Genomic DNA, 15,636 nt, shown 5'->3' with positions numbered 1-15,636 from the left:
ACGTGAGTAGGGTAGCGTCCCCTTGTCCCTGACTATGTCTAAACCAATGAAAACGCGTGTTTAGAGATGGAACAGACGTGAAGTTAGTAAAATGGCGGATTTTCAAACCTGCAAAACAGACTTACTTATTTTTCATGCTGTTTTACGTTCATTGAGATGTTGATGTTGACTTCTTCGACGTTATCTTGCGAGTACGTTATTTTTTTATGGGATCTTTGTGGAAGGCATGGCGCAAGAATGGCAAATGCCATAATGTTAATAGGCATCGAAAGGACGCGCGGTTTTCAAGAAGAAACTTAAATGACATATTGAGAAGTTTCAGAAGAAACATATAGTTAATATCATATGTGTTTGTTATTTAATAAGAGTTGGGTTATAAAATGTATTGTCACTGGGGATAGCAAAAGATTGAGTACTGTTGTGTACGATAACTATAAGCATCTTTCTGCCTGTGCCTTCTATTCTCAGCCCAGCCTAAGAAATAAAAAAAAAATATATTACTCATTACAGACGTATATGTTCTGTTGTACCTCTCCTCAACTTTGTGTTTTTTAGGCTTGTAGAGAATTAGTAGGGACATTTATTAATGAGAAAATTTTTCTGAAATAGTTCTTAATGGTTTTAGTGTGCATATTTTTTTCAGCAAGCTTTTGATGCTGCATTTTATAAGAAAATTGAAACGTGGGACAATGAGACATTATAAATAATACTGTAAAACACACTAGTAGGCTTTGTTAGACTCTTCAGACCGTGTCTGCCCTACTTTATCTTGTGAATATTGTTATTATTCAAATGAACTGCAACAATAGTACTGCTTTTGAAGTTTAGGCCAAAGAATTTAACTCAGTAACAAGACTTCAGGAATTCTGCTTTTCTAAATGTTTTGTTTATTTTTTTTTATTCTAGGTTATAGCAGTCTTTGAAAAAAATGTATTCTTCTACATCTTTCAACATTAGTCATGATATGGCTTTGACAGCGGCAGGAATGGAGCAATCAATAGATGACAGAACCTTGTTCTGTACTCCTGCTCCTTTGGCTGCATCAACTATAGCAAGAGATGCCATTAGGTAATTATTGTGTTGTAATCAAGAACACTGAATGACTAGCCAAAGCAGTTAATTTGAAGCCTCAGTCATCTTTGTAACGTCTGTCCTTTTTCTTTTGAAAGTATGGGTGACACTATATTTTGCAAAATATTAGTTCTAATGAGATGACTAGAATATTTATTCTTGATGCTATCAATGATCTGAAGTTGAAACCATTTGACACCGAGAATTGCGTGCTTTTTTCTAGAATGAGACAAATGACAATTCCAGACATCAAAGGCTCCTTCTTGAATGAAGAGTCACAGTTATCATCACAATCAGATTCTCTGAATTTGTCCCAAGAACTGATGCGACCCAACTTCAGTATTACTGCTGATGCTAACATCATCCCACAGCAGGCCAAACCTCAGAAGATGGATTCTGGTTCAGACCTCATTCATTTCTCTGCCATCACAGAAAAAGATGGAGGCACTATTACACCAGATGAAAAGTATATTGTTTTATTTTGATAAATGTTCTATGCTTTTATTATTTATTAACAATATTTTCACAAATCTGCTGTTGGAAAAGGGAGATAATATCAGATTATGAAACTAAATGAAGAGTGCTATGCCTATCATTCATTTGGTTCAAATGAAAAAGGTGAGAATTATTTACAAGTGGTGCAAACATACAAGTAAGATAGTTAAGTATCTTGGAAGCTTTTTTTAAAATCAGTGGTAATAAAGCATAAAAAAGGGAAAAGTTAAAAAGCTATGTATTGGGTTTTTTAAAACTTGTAGCTGTTAAAAAAGAAGTGAAAACCCCATCTTATCTGCGTTTAACATGATGTTGGATGGGGAAGGTGAGTTGATAAAAATATTTTGCAACTACTGTTCCTATTAACCTGAAACTTCCCCTTACTCTTCATTTCCAGGAGTGATTCACTAACTGATGTCAGTTCAAGGTCCTCCATGGGACTCATACCAAATGAACTCTTAAGTGGTGAGTGGGTTTGCAAAAATTTGTTTTGTAACAAAACACTTTTTAAAGACTAGTGCAAATGTGGTGCTCTGGAAAGCAGAATGAAGCATTCTGAATATTTCTTTTATTGATATGTGAAAACTTGTTTTTCTAGCAGACAGCCTCCAACCTAAGAAAGATCCCCACAGAAACTGCATCAAGCATTTTTTTTAAAAGAAAAAAAAATGTAGAGTTTGTCTTTGAACAAATGAGCTGTATCTATACATTGAATATATTTTGAGTGTGTGAACAGCTGCTCTAAAACAGCAATATTATACAATTTGTGGGTTGAAAAATACACAAGACACCATTTTTGAAGTGTTTATATAAATTATAAAATAATTTAGTCAACAATCTTTTCTTACTTTTTATTCTAGTAAATCTAAGTGAAAGCAGGTGAATAGATTAGAGAGCTATAAATTAATAATTTGTAAACAACCAAAAAGAGTAATCTCTCCTTTGTTGGAGGTAAATTTGTAATGCACTGCTTGGCTATTTCAGTGGATGTGGAAAACAATATGAGCACATATCGAGGGATATGTTTCAAATCAGCTGGCTTTTTTTTATCTGTCATTACCATGCTTATTTCAGATTCTATATGATTCATTTTTTTCTCAGCATGGCCAGATAAAACACAAGCTTTCATAATTGCTTCATGAATTGGTAGCATGAAATAGATTTGATTGACCATTTTTTTCAAAGTTATTAGTGATTAAATATATGTATATAGATTTAAATAGTTTTATGTTGCATGTGCTTAATAAATACTGTTTAGATGTTAAAGATATTTAAATCATTCACAAACATGTAATGTAGTGCTGACCATTATTGCTGGTTTGTTGGGGCTTTTTTTTTCCTTTTTTTTAGCCATGACATTGAAGAGACATTGCAACAGTGTGTGTCTAACTTAGATCTTGGAAGACAAATCATGTGGCTGTTTAGATTTTGTTATTTTCTATATGCTGTTGTGTATAAACAATCTAGGACTATATAATTATAAATATAATCTTTCTAATGTAAACAATGCATTATTCAATCTTATTTTGGGAATTTCTATATTGGAAGATGCTTGCTGTGATGTAGCCCATGGTACTGTTAAACACTATCAAGCAACTTACTGGAAAATGTGTATGGAACCATTGCCGGCATTACTGTGTATACATTCTTTTTCTTCATCGAACACTTGGACAGTTACCCTGACAGAAGCTGGTGTGCTATGTTATATCCACTAAATGCTATAGACACTGCTGGGATCTAAAGGTCTTTTCTTTCAACAGTGTGTAAGCAGGTCATGTCTCTGCTTTTCATATTTGATAGGCTGGACAGTCCTGCAGGAAGGGGCCACTGTCATTGGGGCCAGGCGTTGGAGCTGTCACTTGTTCTTCTCTAAAGTGAATCTTGACTGCTGTAGCTTGTATGCTGTTAGAGCCAACTTTTCTGTTGCTTGGCATTGTTTTTGCATCAGCAAAACTGACCTGGAAGGTCTCTTGAGCCAGCGTTCTTTCATCCATTGACAGTCTGTCAGCTACCTCATTGCCAGGGATATTGCAATGAGAGAGAGTCCATCGTAAGACTGTGCTGTGGATTGTCGTAGGCTGCTCAGGGCTGATGTAAGTTTTGGGGCTCTGACATTCTCTTGTGTATTGTGTGACTGATCAGTCTTTTAAACTTTGCAACTTGGATAAGGATCTTGGTGTGGCATCTCCTCCAGACTTTGCAGTCCCATTACTGTGTCCATGGCATGAATCAGAGTTGACCTTTTGGTTCCAGTTATTCTCATCGCCAGATTTTGGATTCTAGCTACTTTGTTGAATAGGCATAAATCCAAACAGCCATTCCTTCCAGTTTATCAAAAGTTTGTGCGTGTATTTTGATCAGTGATATCAGTATGTACCTCCCCCTCCCTTCAGTTGTTGTTTTTTTTTGTTTTGTTTTGTTTGGTTTGGTTTGGTTTTTTTTTGTTTGTTTGTTTTTTTAATTCTCTGTAAGCTAAACTCATGTAAATGAATAGATGATTGAAAGGAGAAGACAAAATTTTTATATTTGCTGTTCAGTCATGTCCTGAGGATTTTATAGCTGGATGTGTATTTTGAAAGGCTGTCATATCTTTTGGGTTTAATGTTATATTAACAGCAACAGTATCTGCAAGCTTTGAATGTTTTATTTGATATAGTTGGTGTCATGAATTGTGTCAAATTGATATGACTGATGAGGTTGTGCAACAAATATACTCGTAAAACAGATTGTGAGCTCCTGGCGCCAGTTACTAGCATTGCTGGTAAGATAGCAACTTACTGCTTACAAGTTGTTCTTTAACAAGGAACCTTTTTTGTCATTTCTTTGATGTTCTAAATTTGGTTGACTAACTCTATGGATAATAATGCATTCATTAAAAAGAAAAACTAAATGATATTTTCGTTTTTGTAAACAGCATGGGGCATGTTTTGGCATGATGTTTATACACAAGAATACATCCATTTTGTATGTGCCCCAGTGCATATGCATGTACAAACATGGACAGAAAATGCACCTCTTTAGTAAACATTACTCCTAACACCCTTTCCCATAATGCTAGTCCTTTTTCACACCCTTTTTTCAATATTATGTTACTCGCAGCTCTTGGTCTTGTTATTTGGTTCCTCTTTGAGTTTTCTGTATTTGATTTTATTCTTCATTAGTACTGTTGTTTATTTGTTTATAGTTCATATGTTATTTGTTTTTCTGTCCCTCTTATGCTGTCCATGTTACATTCTTGTTCTTATGCGCTAAGAGCATACTCCCTAAGAGTGTGAGTATGTGCTTAACAAATTTTGCATTTATTATTATGTGTGTATATATGCATACAGGTTTGAATGTGACTAATAACAATCACCACCGTGCTGTCACAGTCAGATACAGTGAAAACACTGGTCACTGACCTCTAGACTTTCCTAGTCATACAGCATAAATGGAAGCCTTGCTTCCAAATGCCTTTCAGTTTGAGAATTGTCTGAATCACGAAGGCAGAGGTCAAACTGTGGGACTTTATGGGTTATGTGGGTGCAGCATGTCTGTGCATATACTGCTTTCCAAGTACAAACATCTGCTCAGTTATTATCTGCATATATAGTGACCCATATGTTTATGATACATGCATCTTTATTTCTAGATATTTCTGATCATATTTTTCTGTCAATATTACTATTCATATATAATAGTTTTTTTTAATCCTTAAAGCTATAAATCATGTACAGTTATAGCCTATACAAAAGCCTCAGCATTTCTCATTTGAATTCAATGCTAGTGGCATGTGAAAATAACCATTATTGCTGAATTTCTTTTAACAGATTTGTCATCCAGCATGTTACCATTAAACACACCGAAAGGGGCTCCGTCCAAAGTGGGAAAACTTAATTTTGGATCAGTCCTGTCACCATGCAGAGAGATTGTAGGTGACTCAACAGAGTGGTCAGATAGCTCAAAGCAAGACTCAAAAGATTTGCCGATGGGTCGGAGTCATTTGATAGACACTGTCAAGAAAAAGCCTCAGTTTCTTGCCGAGCCATCGGTGAAGGTCGCTGGTCATGGACAGAGAGCACTGGCTTTTATTACTGAAGGCTTACTGGGTAATGTTGATGAAGGAAATGAGCTTGATCTCAGTGTCTGTGATGTGGAGTTTGCTGCTGAAGAACTGCAAAAATTGGATGAAGAGTTCAGTGACATATGTGAAGATAAAGACAGTGATGATGATGAGATCAGTGATGAGGAGCCATTTCTTAGTCTCCCAATCAAAAGCAGAGAAAAGAATCAAGAAACAGATGTAGCAGATAGTAGAACAAAGGACATGGACATGGATTCCACTATACAAATGCAAGGTGGGGACCCACAAGCAGAGACTACATTCCATGAAGAGGAAAACAGGTTGGGAGAGGGTCAAGAGTCTGATAAGGATACAAAGGGCAATCAGCAGGTAGCTGGCATGAGCAAAAGTGGTGAGTATACTGATGTCCACACCACTCCACTTTTTATGCTATAGGAGCTGCTTTATGGGGTATTATGAAGATTAGGTGTTTAAAAAATATGTGTAGTACGTTCAGGCTTTTATTTTAATGTTGCATATTTTTGTTTGTTGGAAAAAGCTTCTGGCAGCTCATAAATGTTGAGATTATGTCCCAGACAGACATCATCCAATTCTGTGCTGTGAATGGTCCACTGTTTTCACCCATTCTTTTCTGAACTAGAGATTCAGATTTTACAGGAATTTGTTTGTGATGATAATAGCTTAGTGGTGACAGTTTTTAGTTAAAAATGAGAAGTCATCATTAGAATATGATTCACAGAATTATCTTGGCAAAGAAAATCAGCTTGAAAGTGTTGTTTTTTTTGCATTTGTGTCAATATTGTGAATTGTTGGCAGGCTTACTAGATGCATGTTACTTTCACAAGACCCCTATTCCTTTTCCTGGGGATGGAGAAGACATAGAGGTGACTTCTTTGCGTAGCAGCCACACCCTGACAAACCAGCGAGGTCTGTTGCTATTCTGATTTTCGGTTTATGATATTGTTATTTAATGTTTATTACTAAAAGGTGTCCTGCAGTGCCCTTGAATTTGCAGTTCTTTTTGTTTTCAAGCCCAATTTTTCTTCGTTGATGTTTCTTTAGTTTAATGTGTCAATCTTCCATTCAATTGTTCCATGCTTATTTAACTTAGTTACTGACATATGATAGTGTTGTAAATTATGTTCTTTGTTGTGCTTGTTTTAGCTACATATCTGACCAAACACACAATAAAATAAAAATGTGTTATCAGCTTCAGCAAAATGATATAAAAGTACAGTCTAAATCTAAGTCTAGACAGAAATATGCACCACTTGATAACATAAGATGTTTTTTACTACACTAATGCCACATATCACAAGAGATAGTTCGCACATAAATGGCAGAAGAGGCAGAGCAAGCAGCTGGGCAAAATAACACAAAGAAACTATACGAAATTACAAGAATTCTTTCAGGAAAGAAAAACACCAATGCATGCAGGCCAGTAGAGAACAAGAATGACAGTGTCATTAGTGGGGATGCAGAACAAAGATCTCACAAGGTGCTGACCAGAATCATCCTGGAGAGACTGAAGAATGCCCTAGACAAGAGACTGGGGCAAGAACAGGCAGGCTTTTGGCAGGGTAAATCCTGCACAGACCTGTGGAGAGAACCAACCAAAAACCTGCCAGCCTAGACATCAAGAAGCTGAAGTGGGGTGGGATCGGTCACACCTTGCGAAAGTCGGCCGACAATTTAACAAGACAAGCTGTGGGCTGAAACTCACATGGAGGCGCTGGGTTGGGAGACCCAGGCAGAGTTGCGGCCCTATGCCCTATCACTGGGGGGGATTACGAACAAGAAGAAGTGAAGATCCAACATTCTAACCCTCTTCTAGACAAACGGAATACTCATATAAGGAAATATGTTGGGGTGGGGTGGTAGGAGAGTGAGTGAATGAGTGGGTGATAGGAAATGGTGTTAGTGTCAATGAAATAAAAATCATTGACAAAAGTTTTCTTTCTGTTCATTTTCACTGGGGGGGCCACTGGTATTATATCTTATAATTGGTAACACAAACATTGAAATAAAGATGCATAGATCAAACAGAATGTACTACAAACTTTCTGTTTCGGAGACAAAGGAAATACCCCTACAAAATTTGATTTTTGCATAGAGCTCTTATTCCAGCCCCCAACCCACACACACACACATGTGCGTGAAAGATTGCTGCACTCTGCTTTATTTCTTAGATAAGGGTGACAACTTTTAACTACTGAAACATTTTATATGCTTTGAGCGAGAAGCATTTCACTGTTTTTTACTGCTTTTAGGTGCAGCTGAAGGTGAAAACCTTCTTGCAACACTCAGGCGCCAATTCATGAGTGGTGATGGTAGTGAAATTGACACGGAAGATGAACTTGAAGCTGTGAGAGAGGTACTTGTGTAAAAGCACTTGACACACTGAGCAACAGCGGTTTTCATTGTTTGTTTGTTTTTTTTTTTTAAATAAAATTCCTATCATCTGCAGAGATGATAAACTGAAAAAAATTAAGATTGAAAAGACTGATCGGCCATGTAAATGCATTCTCACCCCTGCAATTTTAATGAATCAGTATGTCTTTAAAGTTGTTGTTTTTATGAGTCTTTTTATTTTGAGGAAAGAAAGATTACAGCAGACCAGTAAACTATACAAGTTGAAAGTGTCAGGCACACACAGGCACCCAGTTGCACGACTCACAACTTAGCTCTGTCACTTTATTTGGACCAATCGCACAGCCAATGTATATCGTCAGATATGTCCCTTTTACAAAACAGGCACCTAAGATTCAAAGCAGAAACTGCCTAAACACTAGCCGAGAAAGAGCACCCTGCTCCCAATGTACATTATGACAGAAAGTGAAGCAGCATTCACAATTTACAAACGAGAGTGAAACAGTAACATTATAAGATGGAGAATGGAACAGCATTCATTGTAACGTGAGATGAACATTCAATTATAACTATGTCTTAAAGTTAATTAGTAGCTTTAAAATATGTCTGTATCCTAATTGACCTTATTATGCTATCATTAACATTTGTACTGTTTTGTGCTGCAGGAGCTGGCTTTGTCAGCCAGACAGAGAGGACACAGTGCTGATAAAGCAAGATAATGGCAGAAGTGACTTGCCACACCAGGTGACCGATAATCTTTGGCTTTATAGATTCACTTTAACAGCAGATTAATACAGAAAGAAAGTGTTCTTTGTGGGATTCTAAAGTCTTTCCAGGAATTTTTTCAGCTTACACTGCATTGATGCTGCTGTGGCTGTGGTTATTGGGATAACCTTGAAAATGAAAATCGTGCTATTAGATACAAGTTTTCTTTATTCAGCTATTCATTCGCAAAAGTACCACAGTCATGGAATGTACAACACCCTTCATCTTGCTTTTTTTGAATAAATAAAATCACAGACTGCATCAACACCAGACTGTGATCATTGTTTTCAACTCTTTGAATAAACTGCATAGCTACTACACCACTGGGGATACTTTCAGACCTTTTTTTTCTTTTTTTTTTTTCTTTTTTTTTTTTTTTTTTTTTTTTTAATAAAGACCTGTGTTGAAATTGTTTTCGATTGAGCATGGGTAGACCCCTCTCCCATCACTGTGTACCTCTAAAAATTTTTAGGTACAGTTGTATATTTCTTAGTTAACCAAATGCAATGTTTCTCTGTTGCAGAGGGTAGAGAATATGCTGAGCTTTGCTGTCAGGCTGGAAAAGTTATCGTCTAGTGAAAGGACATCAGCATGCCACCAGCAAGTTTCTCTTCCTGGTACGGCAATCAGCAGAGGGTCATACTGGCACTGTCTCCTGTTCCTGGAAGGGGAGGGAGATGGCAGCAGTGGTTCAGAGAGGTAGGTTTTATAACTTAAAAGTGATGTCATGTGTAAGTGTATACTGTCTTTTGGAAAGGCTGTTTAAGGAATTAGGAAAGATATTTCAGCTTCTTTTCGCGCTTTCTTTCTGCATCTTTGTGTCTTGTATCTTTTGTCCATGCAGCAGAAACTCTGCTATCTGATGTAGGTCAACAATTGATTCCCAAAGCTTGATGTCTAGGAAAATGTGTTGAAGCCAAATTTTTTGTCATTTTGTTGGTAGATGAACAGGATTGCAGAAAGTGTTATGTTCAGTCGCTTCTCACGTATGCATAGTGCCAAAGCTTTATTCCGTCCACAAGTTGGCTGATAAGTTGCAGCATCTGGTCCTCAGGCAGATATCATCATGATGGCATGCAGCCAAATGATCAATAGTTTCACGAATTTATTTGCACATCATGATATCCTTGGTATATATATATATATGGTTTTTTTCAGTAATGGAAATGATTCACACCATCGGAAAGAAAGAAAGAAAATCATGTCCAACTGGTTTCCTGTGATCAGGACACATCTGTCAGCAGGCTCCCCATCTTGATGTAAGTTTGGGCATCTCACTGGGGATTGTTGGATCTTATTATCTATATCTAGCTTTTTGTATTGGCTGTATAGGTTCATGCTTAAGTGACAAGCTTTATGAAAAGAAAAGGAGTTTCTGTGGTAACATTTTTAAGATTACTTTACTTTGATGTTCCATTAGCATATCTTTATAAATGAAGGTTAAAATTTTTTTTTTTTTTGTTCTACTAATAACTGCTTAATGGAGAAGACTTGTCTGACCTTATTCACTTCCTATTCTGCTTAAGGGAGGGAGAGAGTTTTTCTTTATAAATCTTATAAAAACAGGAATATATCAGAAGTCTGTTAAAAATAAATTCAACTTAATCAACTATAATCTCAAGTGAACAACATTAAAAAGTGTTCTTTTGCCATGTCAACAGATAACTTACAGAGACAAAACGTGAAGAGGAATCTGGCTTGCAGGCTGTGTTTTTCATGCCAACAACTGCCAACCTACATTTACATGACACGGAGGTTACAATGAATCCATTCCTAGAAGGCAGCTCATTTCATGTGGAAGATATTTTACGTAATTCTGACATGTCTGCCTCTGCTAGCTTTGGCCAGAAAGGTGATAAACCATGCCTGGAAACACCAGAGGCAAACAAGCGGGATATGCCACTTGAGGTGGGTTTAACATAAAAGTAGCATAAGAGGATACATCTGTTCTCTACCTCTAGGACATTAACCAACATGCTCAGTTTATTCCAGTTATTCCCAGAATTCTTCCTTGCAGTAAATTTGACTTGGCATTCTCAAGTTGGTGGAAATGTCCATACACTACATTTGAGAGAAAATCATAGGTAGTGGGAGTGGAGGATTTACCATTTCTGATTTGCAGACCATTGGGTATAAGAATTTTTTTCAAATTTCCAGAATAAAGGTGGCACTGAATGATTTCACTGATTGCAGCAACCTTAACTAGCTATGAGGATTGTGCAGATGTCTTTCACATGAAAAAAATAACAATGGAAACTATTTTTTTCCCGAGTGTTAACTGGGAAGCAACAGTATCACTGGAAGTATTGAGAAACATGCTTGCATATATCCAAACGTGGATATAATAAGAGCAGTGCAGTTGAACAAGCTGATCTTAATGAATTTAAAGAATAATCAGAAAAAGTAGTCTTCTTTTTTTGTGTGTGTTTATTCTCACATCCAGCTTCAGCAACAGATTTTACTGACTTTGTGTGTGTGTGTAGGACCAGTTTGCAGCTATGGAGTCGAGCTTTGGTTCCTTTGGTTTAGAGCATACTGTTGGTCAGGAAAACTTGTTGACAGCTGGAGATAAAAGGTGAGAATACGTGCAATAACAGGTTATATTTTTGTTACTTTCTTTTCATTCTTTCCCCAATCTTTCTTTCACTTTCTAATGAAATGTATTGTCATTCTTTAAATGTACCTTATTTTTGAAGGCTGTTCCATTTTTTGCTTAAAGCAGAGCTTTCCTTAAACATTTCCAGAATATTTTACAAGCATATTTCAAACAAGAATTTGAACATGAATAAATGCTAAGATGTTTCTGTCCATTTATTAATGACAGAGATTTGTGTCTAATTGCTAGACTGGATGACCTGAATGTACAAGCCCAGCCATCTGTACCTGAAACGAATATGACTTATTCTACTGAAGATCCTTTCAAACGACCTTTGGCTCCACCTTTGAAAAAGAAGGAAAAGGGTAAAAGAAGTTGGTTTATAATATTGCTCCTGCTTAATCAGGTTAGACTTGGAGAAAATTAAATCTTTTAAATTTCTTTTTTAATAAAAGTTTAATGTCCAGTTTATTTTGGATATATTTTTTCATATAAGTATTTCGGTACAGTTGAGAACAATGTGGAAGTACTGATGCATGTGTACATTGTGAATGTTTATTTGGACTTTTTTCTCAATAGCAGTAACAGCAGCATGCAAGAACAGGGATGAATGGAGAGAAGCACACCTGAGCTGTTCTGGAATTCTTGGTTGGTATAATTTGTTTTTCTTGACAAACAGTGTAAGGTCATTAACATGAAAATAAATGTGAAAAACATTTAAAATGTTTTTGTGCAAAAGTGTCTTTTACTTCTTATACAGAGTTGTGGAATTCTTGAAAAATTTGAACAAACGGGAAACTTAGAACATGATTTTTTCTTATTATGTCCTGAAAAATTTTTTTTTAATTTCTTTCTTTCTTTTTAAAAACACTCATTCATTCATTTTACTTCTGCCTTCTAAAATTGTGATTATCTAATATAATCTGATTTTTTTTTTAATTTTTGAAAAAACAAATTTGTAAAATACTTTTTTGTTTTTCTTTCTTTTTAAACAAAATTTTTATTTGTCTTATGCAAAATAAGCAAGTACTTTAACTGATAACCTGGAGAAAAATATTGCTTTTCTTTTTCAAAGTGTGTCAGTGTGTTTTACAGAGAGTGGCAACAAAACTTAATAAATAAAAGAAGGAAAGTTGCCTTCCCCTTGCTTTCCTGGCAAAGCCACATTTGTGGTCATTGTGCTCTAAAGTTAAGTGCACCATCAGGAAGATTTGATAAAATAGGTGATGCCTCACATTAACAGTTTGATTCCTTTCAGGAAAAACAACAGACCATGACTTGAAACATCAGCTTCTGGAACTAGGATTGATATTGGGGAAGAAAACTTCCAGACTGCAGGTGAGTTGCTTTCTTTCCTGAAAGTTGAAACTGACAACAAAGAAAAGCTCAGTGTGTCACTAGAATGAATCTGTAGCCTGTTTCTTTGGTATTTAAAGGTGATTTTTGAATATTTTAAATTAGACGAAGCAGTATTTTCATTCTGTAAGCCTGTTGAAAATAATTTTTTTTTTTTTTACTGTGTTTCAGATTCAGCCAAGCTAAATTGGCTGCTGATGAAGAACAGTTTGAACATGACAATAATTTAGCGAGGTATTTCTGCTTTTAACGCTTTTCAAACCTGACAGTAGATGTCTTGACATCAGTGATCCATTCTTAAGTTTACAATCTTGAACTTTTGATCCAATACAGCAGTTATACAGATAAAGACTTAGAGTAATTCCATCAGATGTCAAAACATTGCTGACTCGCATTACTGTCATTGTAATTTATTATTAGTGTACTTTACAATCAGCAGTACCTTTCACTGGTACACTGTAATTACTTTGATCATTTTTCGAAGACCAAAAAGCAAAATGTTTCAGTTTTTAGACTCATTGTTCAAAGTCTATGGATTTATCAAAACAGGGAATGACGTGTGATGGTCCATGGAAAAAAGCATTTTTTATTTTTTCTGTCTCCAGCATCACCCGCTCTGTCAAACATAGGCCAAATGGGATGGAAATGACACCACCTTGTCAGGTTACCTGGGTGGAGATGATAAACCAGAGCATCTGGAGATGTCCATAAGTTCTTACATGGCCACAAGAACTGAGGCACTAGGCAGACTAGATGGAGGAGATGGTGTGCCTCGGGTAGAATAAAAGCAGAAGTCCTGATTATTGCTTTCAAAGAGAAATCGTAGTAGAGTTGCTAATGTTTGTTGTTTTTTTTTGGGGGGGGTATTTTGGACAGCTTAGTTTGATGTTTAGATGGCTAAGAACCTTAAAAATATTCCATTTTTTTGTGTTTGTCTGCCTGGTAGCCCCAGTTTGGGAATCCAGTTTATAGCCCCCGATAGGACAATCCTGTAAGGTTGATGTCACCTCCTTCAGCCTGCAGTACTCTGACTCTCTACTCCAGGAAGAAGGGGAGGGCAATGAAGATGGTAAGCACTTGCAACTATTTAAAGCTTAGCATACATAACTGTGGCAGTGGTGGGTCAGCGGGTGTATAACCTCAAGAAATATTGGAGTTTAGTTGCTAGAGCATCCTTTTGGAGCGTTAACTTGATTCTATCCTGTTTCAGGTGATAGAACTTTAAGCAATGGGGAAGACTTGAGCTTTTCATCAGCTTCTCAATCACAGTCAGGAGTCAAGAAAATTCCTGAAGATCATGAAACTGTTCAGCGTGACATCTCCTCAATACTTTTGGATTTAACTCATGGCAACATAACAGATCTAACAATGGAGGATGCTTTGAGTATAAGTAGTGTCATGAACTTTGTTAAACAACATAACTTCTCCAGCTCATCAAACTTTGCTCAGGCTGTGTTGAAGTTCTCCAGCCTGAAAAAGCAGCAAGTTAGTGAAGGTGAAAGCAGGAAACAGACACCTTTGTTAAAAGACGACAGCAAGCAATCGGTTGCTTTGCATGGCACAGAATCTGCTGGCAGCTTAAGAGAAGGAACTGTAACCCAGCCAATGTTCTCTTCCGAAACAAGAGTGCTGGGAGCAAAGTCCAGCACAAGTCTTCGTGACACAGTCACCCCTACCTCCCCAAGGGACATCTTGTCTCCTCTTAGGGAAACATAGGAAAGGGGTCACGCTTGCCCATCCTCCAGGCTCCTCACTCACCAGGCTGACAGAAAAAAGAGAGAGAAGTGTGTTGCACCAGGACTTGGGAGATCAAAGCAGCAAGATACTACAGCTCGATTCTCTCCTCAGCAGGTGCTGCAGTCTCAGCTGACCACTGATGCATCAGATGGAACTGCAGCTCAGAATCTCATCCCCACGCAACTACGCTATAAGCATGAGACAAGTATAAACAAACAGAAGGATGATGATGCCAGGTCAGTGCAAGGCTCCTTAAAGAAAGGGTGCTTGTTAGGTGATGGGCAGGATCAGGCAGGGCAGATTGCAGTTGAGGAGGCTTCTAAAGCAAAGCTGTCACCTGCTGCCTGTGTGGGCAAGAAAGGTTCTGGACAAAGTCGAAATGGTTCCATATCTACTGCCTTGTCTTGTGAGACGGATTTCCATTCTGGAACAGAATCCAAATTAGAAAATGTTAATTCTCGATCAGAGACTGAGAGTTTTGCTATGATTCCACGTAAACATGCATTTCATGTCTCTTTTGAACCTGTTGTTAGAATGCAGGTAGAATCAAACAACCTCAGACTTGAGAAGACGTCTGCAAGAAATAATGATGCGACTTGTGACTTGCCTCTGAATGTACCTGCTAATGTGCAGAAAGATAGAAACAGCAGGGAAAGAATCAGTGTCAAAGCCACAGAAGAGAGGAGAACGCATTCTGCAGGTGATAGTTACAACAATGTTTTTTCTGATAAAAATACCAACAACTACAGAAGTGATGTCAAAAAACAACTAGAGAGAACGAGACTTTCAGAAACCACCTCTTCTGGCTGGACATCAGCGTGTGCAGGCAATATATCAAGAGACCTGTTGCCAAAAGGTGGCCAGCATGTACCTGATGGCATGAAGAACAGTGCTTCACCTGGCAAGCCTGACCTTGACCCTGGTATGTGTCGGAAGGAGGCTGTGGGCCTGGAAGACATTAGTTTGATGGATTCCCAACATTTTGAGGTGGTTAGTGATGGTCGGGGTGAGGGTGATAGCAATGAACAAGTTAAAGTCGAATTGAACACAATAAGCAGACAGGTTCAGGGCCTTTTCCAGACAGAAAATCCTGACTTCTGTTCAAGAGTGTGAACAAGTGTTACTGAAAAACCTGTTTTGCTTACTGCTCTTTCTCTTTTGAAAACTGAGTTTGCACAGAAAC

General features: G+C 37.2%; 2 protein-coding genes across 4 annotated transcripts; both read left to right on the top strand.

Moving 5' to 3' along the window:
• The first annotated feature begins 54 nt into the window (after nucleotides 1-54).
• On the top strand, nucleotides 55-8,744 carry LOC112553430. 2 transcript variants are annotated; one of them, XM_025220634.1, is made up of 9 exons: nucleotides 55-191; nucleotides 907-1,068; nucleotides 1,295-1,537; nucleotides 1,964-2,031; nucleotides 4,292-4,327; nucleotides 5,376-6,020; nucleotides 6,446-6,556; nucleotides 7,900-8,003; nucleotides 8,665-8,744. In XM_025220634.1, the coding sequence occupies exons 2-9, from the start codon at nucleotides 929-931 to the stop codon at nucleotides 8,716-8,718; spliced, it is 1,401 nt and encodes a 466-aa protein (XP_025076419.1). In that variant the 5' UTR covers nucleotides 55-191; nucleotides 907-928; the 3' UTR covers nucleotides 8,719-8,744. The 2 variants fall into 2 exon arrangements, with proteins under 2 accessions (XP_025076419.1, XP_025076420.1); XM_025220635.1 differs by lacking the exon at nucleotides 4,292-4,327.
• Nucleotides 8,745-9,952: 1,208 nt separating this feature from the next.
• On the top strand, nucleotides 9,953-12,967 carry LOC112577142. 2 transcript variants are annotated; one of them, XM_025260114.1, is made up of 7 exons: nucleotides 9,953-10,023; nucleotides 10,426-10,672; nucleotides 11,248-11,339; nucleotides 11,610-11,725; nucleotides 11,943-12,008; nucleotides 12,619-12,698; nucleotides 12,888-12,967. In XM_025260114.1, the coding sequence occupies exons 2-7, from the start codon at nucleotides 10,481-10,483 to the stop codon at nucleotides 12,900-12,902; spliced, it is 561 nt and encodes a 186-aa protein (XP_025115899.1). In that variant the 5' UTR covers nucleotides 9,953-10,023; nucleotides 10,426-10,480; the 3' UTR covers nucleotides 12,903-12,967. The 2 variants fall into 2 exon arrangements, with proteins under 2 accessions (XP_025115899.1, XP_025115898.1); XM_025260113.1 differs by having other exon boundaries at nucleotides 11,940-12,008; nucleotides 12,888-12,966.
• Nucleotides 12,968-15,636: the final 2,669 nt, after the last annotated feature.

The sequence above is a fragment of the Pomacea canaliculata genome, linkage group LG12 (genome assembly GCF_003073045.1).
Source record: "Pomacea canaliculata isolate SZHN2017 linkage group LG12, ASM307304v1, whole genome shotgun sequence".
In the NCBI taxonomy this organism is placed as follows: domain Eukaryota; kingdom Metazoa; phylum Mollusca; class Gastropoda; order Architaenioglossa; family Ampullariidae; genus Pomacea; species Pomacea canaliculata.
Note: the sequence above shows the minus strand (reverse complement) of the source record. Positions and strands in the feature narration are given on the sequence as shown.